General features: G+C 37.9%; 1 protein-coding gene across 1 annotated transcript; it reads left to right on the top strand.

The window, feature by feature from the left end:
- The first annotated feature begins 1,137 nt into the window (after positions 1-1,137).
- LOC104428955 (F-box protein At3g59000-like) lies at positions 1,138-2,925 on the top strand. The gene is made up of 3 exons (XM_039314293.1): positions 1,138-1,209; positions 1,313-1,378; positions 1,921-2,925. Exons 1-3 carry the CDS (start codon positions 1,138-1,140, stop codon positions 2,923-2,925), a joined length of 1,143 nt encoding a protein of 380 aa, XP_039170227.1.
- Positions 2,926-12,714: the final 9,789 nt, after the last annotated feature.

Raw genomic sequence — 12,714 nt, 5'->3', positions numbered from 1 at the left:
AATATTCGCCGGTTATCAAGCATGTGACATTTCCGACGATCGAGTTTGGGCAATTTTTTCGAAAAAAAATCTAGGGAAAATTAACAAATCCTAAAATAGAAACAAAGAAACCCTAGTTTTCTACGGTCTCCCCATTCCTTGTACCCATCATTTACAAAGTCAAAGGCTGAAGTTCTCCCCATTCCTTATACCCATCATCCATGGAGTCGAAGACCCAAATTCTCCACCGGTTGAGGCCACGGATTCAAAAGCAAGAAGAAAACCATATGCTTCTTTCTTTGTTTATGGAGACCCAAATTCTCCACTGGTCAAGCAAGACGAGGAGCGATGAGAATCAAGTCACAACGATAACTGGGTAGCAATTTGGTTGAGGAGCAACGGGGGAGAAGAAAGAAGTAAACGTAAAAAATTGCCCCTATTTTAATCGCTGGAAAATGTCTGTCGACGAGCTAAGGTCCTTAATAGATATTAACTTGATCACTTCGAGTCTTTATTTGACACAAAATTCATTTCGGGTCCTTATTTGAAACAATGAGTCCGCTTCGGATCCTTCTTTGACATAAAGTTCACTTTGGGTCCTTATTTGAAAAAATAGATTCACTTCAAGTCCTTATTTGGAATTTTCCCTATAAACAATGGGTTTCTTGGAGTTAATCTATGAACATTTGATCGGATCCTTATTTTTTCTCATACAATAGCATCATATGAATGGTGAATTAAGCCTCTGATCCATGGTTCGACTCGAGACTATAAAGAGATTCATGTGCATGAGTACAAAAAAAAAAAAAATTGTATCTCATTGCAACAATTAAATTATCACATTTCATTGTTTATTTTAAAATCTCAATGTGAAATTTTCGAGTATAGAAAAGTCAAGGTGAAAAAATAAAAATTATTTAAACATGCCATTAGCGATAATATATTTCTGACAATGCTTTTTTTTTTTTTTTTTTTTTTTTTGGTGAGATAATTTTCAAAATGTTAATCCGTGTACATAATTAGAGAGAATATCGCTGATTAGGAATTTTGAAAAAGATATCGCATCGAAGGGTGTTTTTGAATTTTGCTTAAAATCTAATAAAGACTAAACATGTGATCGGGAAGGCAAAAAGATGGAGACGAACGGAAGGTGAACTAATGCCGGGGTCTATGGATTCTCCATCTGCAAAGAGGCTCCCCTCTGATTCTGAAGCCGAATCTGCCGACAAGGTAACGTTTTAGTTTTTGAGGTTGGAACTGATCGCAGGAAGAGCCCTGCCCTATCTCTCTTTCTCTGTGCTTGGTAAGCCAACGTTGCATACACACGTCTCAGATTACCAAGGAGGATTTTCAGTTGAATTTATTGGCTGGTAGAGCAAAGGCCGAATCTGCCGACGAGGTAAAGTTTCGTTTTTGGGGTTGGAACTAGTCGCAAGAAGACCTCCGGCGCGCTCTCTCTCTCAGATTACCATAGAGGATTTTCAGTTGCATTTATTGGCCAATAGAGCAAAAGTTGTGCCTCTTCTTGGTTGGGTTAATGGGTCTTCGATTTTCCTTATCTCGTTGTTTCTGACATGAAGCTGAGTTTTTTTTCTTATGTTTGACTGTTGAATTTTCCTGCGTCCTAGTTTCCATCTATCTTATTTCCAGATTTTTCTTACCTGATTCTGAAGCCGAATCGGCCGACGAGGTAAAGTTTCGTTTTTGAGGTTGGAACTAGTCGCAAGAAGACACCCCCGCCCTCACTCTCTCTCAGATTACCATAGAGGATTTTCAGTTGCATATGTTGGCCAATAGAGCAAAAGTTGTGCTTTTTCTTGGTTGGGTTAATGGGTCTTCAATATTCCTTTATCTCGTTGTTTCTGACAGGAAGCTGAGTTTTTTCTTATGTTTGATTGTCGAATTGTCCTGCTTCCTATTTTCCATCTGTCTTATTTCCAGATTTTTCTTACCTTGTTTGTTTCTCTTTTGGTGAAGCTCAACCCAAAGGATCGGATCAGCAGTTTGCCTGAAGATGCTATAGGCTTTATATTATCTCTTTTGACATCTAGAGAAGCACAAGCGACTTGTCTTCTTTCCAGAAGATGGAGGCATTTGTCTACCTGTCAGGTCACCAACCTTGACTTCGACTGGTCTTACTTGTTGGCCGAGATGAAAGCTAACCCCGAGATAGCTGAAAAGGAGAGGGCTAGATATGTGCAATGGGTGGACAATGTCTTGCATCGTCAAAGTGGAGGGTACCATTTACGTAGATTGGCATTACGCTTTGACTTGAATATCTCATATAAGCCTTATATTGATCGATGGATTAGGTTTGCATTGGCAAAACGAGTTAAAGTTCTCCAACTAGATTTCAAGCCTGCGGTTTTCAAGGATTTGACTGATGAATGTGACCCTAGTCAATTGCCATACATGTTAGGGCATGAGACACTTATGGATGATGATGTAGGGTGTTCACAGCGGACTTCAGGTCTAAGTAATGTTGGCTTGAGCCCTTCTATATCATGGCATGTTGGATTTAGGTATCTTGAAGAGCTCAGCTTGAATCAAGTAAGTGTGGATGGAGAACTCGTTGAGCAACTGCTTGCCAATTGTCCAAAACTAGAGCGATTGGTTTTGGAGGAGGCTCATACTTTGACAGGGTTTAGAGTTTCTGGCCGATCACTAAAGCTAAAGTACTTGCACATATTATGGTGTGATGATCTTGAAGACGTTGAGATTTATGACACTGATCTTGTGTCCTTCACTTTCGTGGGAATGAGTATGCTGGTATATTTGGAAAAGCTCCCCCAGCTGTCTGAGGTGTCTATTAGAGTAAACTCGTTGTTGCAATTGCCTTTTACGTTGCCTCCTTTTTCGAGCCTTCCTTGTGTGCAAATTCTCAAACTTGAATTCTTTCAGCTACTCAGTGTAAGAGCACTGACTGATTTTTTAAAGGTTTCATAAGTTATTTCCTTACTATAATCCGTGTTGCCTTTGATTCTCTCTCTATAATATGCAGGAAAATTTACAGATTCGTCAACTACCTAAATTGACAAGTGTCAAGCAATTGATATTAAGAGTTCCAGTATTTAAAGAAGCAAGTCTACTTCCCTTGACTCTTGTGATCGAGGCATGCCCCTGCGTGCGGAGTTTTGTGTTAGAGGTGGGTTTTCAGGCCCCATTCAAGTCTTCATCTATTTAGGTATTAAACAGATGCATTAGGGTCGAATATGATATACCAAGCCACTGTTGAATTCGGACATCGTGTGATTAGTATCTACTCGATGTGACAATCCACATAGACATACTTTGTTTTGCAAGTTCTTTTTTCCATTGGCATTCTCCAATGCGACGCGATTTTGTGTCAATTAATAATATGCGGCATTCTTATCTTGCCACAGTTGATGTACCCGGATGACATGCTATGCAGGCAGAGAAAATTGAAAAGAGTTGATGGACCTCCCCATCGATACTTAAAGGAGGTTGAATTTCATAATTATTATGGTCGACCTTGTGATCTTGAGCTAGTGATTTACTTTGTCGATAATGCTATTGCTCTTGAGAAGTTAGTGGTGAGTCCTTGTGAGGAAGAAATGGTCACGGTTGGCGAGCGGAGAATGTTGAAAAAGTTGAAGGAACCTAGAGAACGGGCTTGGCAACAACTCAAGGGAAAGTTACCTTCAAAGATTGATCTAGTGATTAATTAATGGAATCCAAGCCTGTTCACGCGGCATCCTCAGAGCCGATAAGGATGGCTATTATTCTGCGAGCTCATCCTCTTTCACTCTTCAAGTTTTTTTTTTTTAATATACTACCGATATAAGTTTATTTATTAATAATTTGTTGTTCCGGATTTTATTTTGGACTTGTAAATTATGTAATTACTTAAAGCCATGAATAATGGATGTTCCTGCATTTCTCGAGTCATTTTAATCTGTCAAGGGCTCCAAAAACAACCGCCACTTTGTGTTTGCTGGGTATTTGTTAGTCATTAAAGTGATAGTAGGAGAGAACAGATATGTAACTTTATCATGTGCCTTTTGATCTGCTTTCTCATGTGTTAGTATCTCAATTTACAGAGAAATATAATATTATTCCTCTTGATTTGATTTCTGCACGTGCTATGGAATCGATGGAGATTAATGTGATTGATATCGCAAGAAAGATGCGAAAGACTAATTTATTTATCTTTTGGTTGAAGAAAGACTAATAATGGCCTTAAAAAATTTACCTCCTTGTCTGCAACCCGTGAGAAGACGATGAAGCGAGGACTCTCCTAGGGATCGAAATTGTCGCGTTATGGAACTTCTTGAGCCGTTGATTATGGATTAACGACATTCTAAATGTGTGTCACTTGTAATGAGAAAATGTTGGAAGTTTCAATTCGTTATGAGAAGAAAAAAGATTAGCGGTGAACACTAGGGCGGTGGTATCTGTATTGTTGCCTTGTAGACAAACGGTTAGTGCGCAAAGATGGCTTTGCTTAACCAAGGGTTTATTCCTGTCTTGGTATAAGCCAAAGGCATTGACCTACGTATGACAAAAAGATGATTGACTGTGCTCATGAGAGATCAAAGATTTTCCTATGGTGCGTGATTGTCATTGTTTAATGACCACGTCAAATGCCCTACCTGCGCTGATGGGCTTCTGGATCCCGGCACGTAGATGGACAGGGCCGTCACGTGAAAAGATATAATTTGGGAGGAAAACGTGTTTAGTTGTGCTTTGATTGGGTCATATGATATGTTCTCACGTTGCCAAAAATAGGGTCTTATGCTGTGCTCTCACGTGACAAGATAGAATACTATTGCTTGCAATCGAGCCAAAGTTCACTCTGTGTGGAAGCATTATGTTTGAGAGAGTATGTCACTCCCCGGTCATTATGAGAGTTACATGTCACTATCTTGTGAGAGAGGATAACAAGAGTATGTCCCTCTCTAGTCATCACGAGAGAGCAACGTACTCTCTGTTTATTATGAGAGAGGATGTCCCTCTTTGGTCATTATGAGAGAGTGACATATCACCTACCATAATTTCCTTTGGTGGATGATTTTTATTGTTCAATGACCACGTCAGATGCCTTACTTAGGCGCCGACGTGCTTCTGGATTCCGGCACGTAGATGGATAGGCCCATCACGTGACAAGAAACGGGGGATCTTACAAGATTTAAGCAAGTAAAACTATAATATTGGAGGGAAATCTGTTTATGTGTGCCTTGATTAGGTCATATGGTGTGCTCTTACGTTGTTAATAATAAAGTCTTATGGTGTGCTCTCACGTAATACTATTGCTCGCAATTGTACACTGCTCTCCCTCGACAGCCAACAGGAGAGAAAGAAAATGCTGTGCTTAGCGTGGGCATGAGGCTTTCGGGTTTTGTCCTCCCTCTTCCCTCGCACGCCGTCGCAGGTCTCTCCGCCCTCTTGCTCGCTCGGAGCTTATTTCTAAAATATCAATGTTTTGCACCTTGTTTTGCCGTCGAATTGATCACACCATCTATACTTATTGCATAACACCACTGCGGGCTTGTCCGCACAATTCTTGCGTTTCGCGAACTGTCCCAGCAGATTCAAGTGGGCAACGATTCCAACTCCTCAAAATCACAAGAAGACAATCAATTGCTCTGTTGATGAACGGTTTAATTTATTTATTGTCCCGATTAAACCACTATATAGTGGTAGGTATATAATATGAATTTTACTATTGTCTTTTAGGTTCTTTTTATTAAGGTCTTAAAAAAATTTAAAAAGTGACTTTTTACTTTCTTGCTATAATTTCAAATATAATATAAAAAGCTATGGAAAAACTATATGCAAATCTACGTGTCACAATTATATAGTGAATGTTTCAAGTGCTTAAGTTTAAATTATGTCAAAGTGCGCAAGCTGTGATATATGAATAAAGTAAAAAGTAAAATGCCTCTAGTTAATCTTTCGCTTCGTTTAGCTAGTAAAGCTCAAGATGGACTTTCAAGTGATGTTGGGCACTTCCATTTAACACACAAAAAATTATACATTATAACTAGAATGAGACGCCGTTTCTTGCACGGGAAATAATGATTTAAAAAAAAAAAAGAACCGATAACATTTAATATACTTATCTCTTGTGAGTTACTATGGTCACGTTATTTGATCTTATTCACTCTAAAAACTAGAAAATTGAAAACCTTTTATTGCATAAACATCTCTAATATATCATATTAGTATTACTACTCCAGACATATTTAATAAATTAACCGAGACTTGAGGACCCAATGGTTGGTGACATAATTTATCTACTTCGCGGATAAGGTTAACTGGACCGAATGTGCCGGCTAATGGCTTGACCACATGAACACGATGCATCTTACTAAACACAATTGGAATTCATTGAAATGGCTCATTCCCTGCTCTAAATAGACAGCAAGACATCTCAACAAATGACATATTCCAAACATTCGGCCAAATTTCCTCACATTAGAAATAGAGCTGGACTTAGTTCAATTAATTTCCTTTTCCTTTGATAGAGAAAACACCTTCGTAATCGGGGTCCAATTAATTTGCCCAAAATCAGTGAAAAAAATGTCAAGCGCACACACAGCATACGGACGAAATGTCCTGTACACTGTCAAGAATGATGGTTTTTTTTTTTTTTGTCGAACAAGAGAGATGGTTCGGTTGTGTCACTACTGTACTGTGTTGGCAACTCACCAACACTAGCGATTTTTGTACTAACTTACCAAAGTTTATTTAACAACTTACTAAATGCTCGAATTCACTAACTCTGACACGAAAATACCAATGGAAAAACACCAAGAACATACCTCGCCTTTTATCCAATGACCACTATATAACTGTACTACTGAAAATACCAATTACCCATATGAGGTTTACCTTGGAGACTAATTTGCACCTTGCGTCAATGTCATTTTCTTTTCAAAAATGACCATCCCCAATCCCAAGTTCTCACACACACCCCAAACGCTCAAAATCCATTAAAGACCTACCCATCCAAACATGCTTAAAAGAGTATGCAAGGAGGGACAATTTGATCTTTTTAATGTAGGGCTTTGTTTAGAGGTATCTGAATAGCATTTGCAAAAATAAAGGTATGTAAATAGTCAATGGATCAAAAGTGAGGTATGTATTTTATGTTTTCCTCAATTACAAACCAATATTAGAGCAACTCACCAACTTTTGTTATTGTAAATTACCCATTAGTTTTGGATTAAAATTTTTTTTGTTTGAGCACCTACCAACAGAAGCCCATATAGCTAGTCTTAATGAATCAATCTGCTATGCTCTAGATCCCTTAAGGATCAACACCAGACATTTCATTCTCCCGCTCTAATTTTTTGTTGAACTTACAGGTGAATAGTAGATCGGACTGGTACCTATCATGATACTTGTTTGCCAGGGCAGGGTATTAAAGAATCAAAGTTATCTTATGTTAAAAAGATTCATAAATGCTTGCCCTCTTCATACAAGATTATTCGAATTTTTCCATTAGATGATGACAACCAAGATCATGCATATCTTTTAAATGAACAATGCCTACATAAACTTGACTTATGTGCCTTTCAAGAAAAGCAGAGAAGATATTTGCATCGAGTGTGAATAGAACAATTGATATGGTATTGCGAGAAAAAATCGCCAATAAAATCCAACTTATTAGCACCAGTTTGTCAATGCCCTTTTAGATTGAAAGGTATTAAAACTCCTCCAGTGTCTTACATGCTTTCAGCCAAGGCAGATAACTAAGAATTTTCTACACACGAGTGTGGAAAATCTAGACAACCAACCTGTGACCCTAGTGATGTCATCTTAACTTCATGCACCGCGCTGTCTTGTATTTCGCCCTTTTTGCGAGGTAACCGGATACTAGGTGACAATCACTTTATTAGACTTAAAGATACTTTATCACTCTATCTTATATTCCACATTAAATCTAACTTTGAGACAACAATTTCGAGACTCTTCTGTTATACATGTTTAGACGCAATCCAAATATATGTACTAGAGGCTTTCACATTGCTATAGGTTGTTGAATAGATAGCCTTTCTTCATGAGTATATTTCCTTCTGTGACTAATTAAACCTTTTAATTCTAGATTTGAAATTCAAAAAAGAAAAAAAAATCTGCGAGGTTGCGTTGTCAAAAACACATATGTTTAAAGAAAATGAAAGTAAAAATGATTTTATCCAAACTCCACTTAATTTGAAATTGATTTCTTACAAAAAAAAAAAAAACAATTGATTATTTTTTTTTTTACCTAAACGGTATAATCTCTTTAGTTCTATTAAAGCTTTTACAAAAAATGAAATCAAAATGAATTAATCTTATCTAAAACTCCACTTAATCCGAAATTAAGTTATAATAAACAGATAAATGGGGAGTCCATAAGCTTTAAACTATTTCAAAATGAAGATAGTGATAAGGAGATACGATCTCAGTTCTAATTTATATGCTGCATTTTGTATGTCCAATTCGACGAGCGTTTTTATGATTATTTTCTACGCTCATCAGTTAACAACCCAAATAAAATACATATGAAAAATTAGAGACATTAACTATTCAATTAATGGGATACTGCATCCAGGGCGCTGCAAGTCGCCCCCCTGCCAGCACGGCACACTACTGGTAGTAATAAGTAGGGAAAAAAACAAAGGAAAAATATTCCCCAACCCGCAAGGCGTAGAATTCGTCCTGTCGGAGATAACGCAAGGAGAAGAAGTCGGAAAGCTATGTGAGCCCACCGACAAACCTTTCAGAGAAGACTAAGACTTCGTTCGTTCCACGAAAATAACTTTCTGAAAAATTATTTTCGACTTATTCGACGTTCGATTCACGTAAAATCAACTAGTCAATAATTTTTTTCCACTATAAAAAACATTTTCAAATTTGAGGAAAATATTTTCCACTTTTCTTTCAAAAGTGGATAATACTATCCGTAAGTTCTTCCACCTCAATTTCTTTCACCAAACTAATTCTCATTTTATTTTTATTTTATCCTTTTTTTCTTTTTTTAAAAAAATCGAATTTTTAATTGTCTTTTTCTCTTTCTTTCTTCCATTTTCTTCTTCGTAGATTGATCTTAAGATTCTTAACCCATTCAGCCAAAGCCGTTGATAAATTAATCTTCCGTGAAATATGTTTAAAAGCCATTATATATTGTCTTTATTAGAGAAGATAGGTAAAAGTGGAACAGAAAAATGTTCAATGAGCTATTCAAAGTATCTTCAAATTCCAAATGATTCTCCTTAAAAATAATAAAAGAGAGTGCCAACCCCAATAATTTACTATCCGTATCCAAATTACTTATCTACCACATGGTTATGGACATTGTCAGGCATGTCTGTATCAATGGTCACATTCGGCCCATCGATGATCTCATAGATAAAAGATGCGACCGCAACTTTTAAGGACATTGAATAGAGACTTCCTCACCATGCATCATGTGGCAGAATTGAATGATGAAGGAAGAAATTCACTGGTAAAATTCAAGTTACTAGATCAGCTATTCAATGCCCATTTCACATTGATGCCCTGAAGACATCTCCAGCGTCTCTTGTGGATTCAGTCTAGGAATAAAACTCTATGGCACACCGAAAAAATCAAATCAAGTAATCTGGTTTATGACTACATGACAAGAAGACTATGAATTCTATAACAATGTGTTTTGTATTTGCTCTTCTCCTTTACCTATCAGTTTTATATCCCTTCTTCTTGTTTACGCGTCTTTTTTTGTTGGTTTATATTTTTAGACACATCGGGCCGCTCTCATTTTATGATGGCGTTGTAGTGAAATTTCTCAAACCTAATCTCCTTTCACCCATTTACAGATTGTGTTTCTTTATACACGATGGTAGATTTCATCTGTCAATTCATCGATGCGAATCTGGAAACGCTTCAAAATCAGTCATCTTTTCCGATATCCATGTAAGGAGCTTTACAGAAGAATCAGGGGACAGCACAAAGAAACTCCTTGTTCTCGAAGAACTCTGTAATATAGACTGGACCCACGCTGATTTCTCGGAGGGTCTTCTAAATTTTCCAATCATGCTTATGCATTTCTCTCCTTCAGCTCGACTTATGCCGAGCACACACCCCACAGGGGGACGGAATATCTTGCAAATTGTCATTATTGTAATTGAACCCATTTGAAGTAATTTTCATGGACGTTTGTGGTTAGATGTTGGTGAAGTATAATCCACCTCGTGGAACACACTCGTTGATTCTTCCTGAATTATCTTTTTCTTTTTATATGTTTACTCTTATCTAAGGTTTAATGAGTGGCAATTTACGTACTTGTTCGAATAAAAAATATCATTTTCTTCTTTTCTTCTTAGTAACTAACCTTATGACTATTCGGTCCAAAATTCAAACTCCTAAGATAGACCTTTGGTAAGCTGCGAAACCATATGGTATAGATCGGAGTATTCATACTTTCCGAAAAGATCGTATTTCACACGCTTGTTAAAAAAATTTAATCATTATTTAAATCCGAAAAAGTTATGGAAAACTATATGTAAATTTATGAGTCACGTTTACATTATGAAAAGATTGAAATGCTTAAGCTTAAATGAAGTAAATGCACATGAACAGTCGATATTTGGACAAAAATAAAAACGAAAATGTAGAAGTCATACCAGATACATCCTAACTTAATCTTTTGCTTTGTTTGACTTTCAAAGTTTACATGGACTTTCATCTTATGTTGGGCACTTCAGAAATTCCATATTCCAGCTAGTACAATTAACTCACGGGACTTTAGCTAAAATTGAAGAACGTGGGGAAGAAATGGGTGGAGACAGAGGGTCTAACTAATATTACTCATTGACCATGATTTGATCATGCTAACACATTATGCCCAAAATTTTGTTAGTGGAAATTTCCTCTTTCCCCTAAAATTGACTTGAGTCCTTTAAAACTCAAAACACATATATTGCGAATCAGCTTGGGATCTCCTAAACACATGATGCATTGGAATGCCGATCCCCCGATCCCTTGAGAACCGCCTCCAATCCCGATTGACATCGGCCAAATCCGGGTCAATGTAGGTCGCACGGTCTCAAGAGCCATGCATCTGTCCTAACCAATTTTGGGCTACCCACCGACCAGTGACCAACAGGACGCGCTGTCAGAAGAGATTGCTGTATCACTAAATGAAAGCGGTTCAACCCCCGGTATCCGAACGTTGTTGGACGGCATGATGACCTTAGAACTTGTGGGCAGGGGAATTATGGCACAAGAGATAGAAGTATCTCTATCTCACAACAAGCTAGGAAATTAACAAACGATTCGGGACTGAAAGGGCAAATCTTTGATCTGTCGGGGAGCTTTGAGCAGAGTCTGCAGCCGCTCGGATGCAGTGCAAGCATGTCTTCCATACAGAGAGACCGGCGGGTGGTCGGAAAGGAGCAAGTCATGTCCTCTTTCGTCGCCCCGCCATGCCATCTTATGGTCTTAGCGAATCCTATTGGCTTTTTCCTACTGTTTCTACTCATTTATTAGTTGCTTTGACTAACGCGTGCTTATGAACGAATCACGAATAAAGCTTGTTTTGCCTTTTCTGCTTATGCAATTACGTATCTCGCAAAGATTAAGCTACCTTATCACTCCATCAAGTGATTTCTAATTTGGGCCGTGATAAACTTAAAGATTTTAGTTTCATTTACTCTCCTTATTTTTATGATATTCACTATCCCCGTGAATTTAGTCCTCATTTCCATTGCGCCAACTTCAAAAGCCAACTCTCGTAGATCGCAAAAAGCGTCTTGAATTCATGCATGATTGGGCCAGCTTCATTTATGGATTTAGTTTCTTCATTTTTTTCTCTATTATCACTGGCATACCTGTTCCTAATAGACCAACATGGCCGGGTTGCCCTGCCAAGATATTTTGCAATCTCTTTCCAATTGGTATGGTGCAAGCCCAGCAGTTCATCCTCCGCATTATATCACCGCGTTTTCTTGGTGGCAGTAAAGGTTAAAAAAGAAGCTGTGTCGTGCCGGTGAACATCCAATTTGCAGCATAGATCGTTGGGCAAAGAGAAAGAAAGGAGACTAAGGAGGTTTTTCCATCCCCACGAAGCTCTTTGCCCCTGCCTTGCATGCCAGAAATCTGTATTGGGGAAATATAACCCTTTAAGGAGCTGAATCCATAGTATGGGAGAGTATTCTGCCATTCGCCATGCTTGCTTGCCTAACATGGCTTTATTGAAAGTAATGAGGTCTCTAAAACCCATCCCACCACTATCCTTTCTCATTTTTAATATATTCCAGCTTTTCCAGTGAATTCCAGCTTTCGCCTCATTGTTTTTCCACCAAAAAGAAGCTATCTTTTGCTCGATGGCTTTGCATATGGATACCGGGATTTTAAATATTGACATTGCATATTGTGGAATGGCCTGAACTACTGCTTTCAATAGAACTTCCTTTACAGCTTTAGACATCAAGTTTTCATTCCATCCCTCTAGTTTCATATTAACCCTAGCCAAACTCATGCAAACATCTGTTTTTTTTTTTTTTTTTTTTATAACTACCCCAACCAGAGGAGATGCCCAAATATTTCCCTGTTTTCTCGATCTCTGGGACTCTCAGCTCGCTTGCCATATTTCTTCTTAAACTTTGAGGACAGCTCGTACTGAAGAAAATTCCTGATTTGTTTAGATTCACCACTTGCCCAGTTGTTGTGCAATATTGATTTAACACCTTAGCTAGGTTTTGGCATTCATTAATCTTGCCATCTAAAAAGAAAATAGAGTCATCCGCA

The sequence above is a fragment of the Eucalyptus grandis genome, chromosome 6, assembly GCF_016545825.1.
Source record: "Eucalyptus grandis isolate ANBG69807.140 chromosome 6, ASM1654582v1, whole genome shotgun sequence".
NCBI lineage: Eukaryota > Viridiplantae > Streptophyta > Magnoliopsida > Myrtales > Myrtaceae > Eucalyptus > Eucalyptus grandis.
The sequence above is the reverse complement of the archived record's forward strand: the minus strand, read 5'-3'. Positions and strand labels throughout refer to the sequence as shown.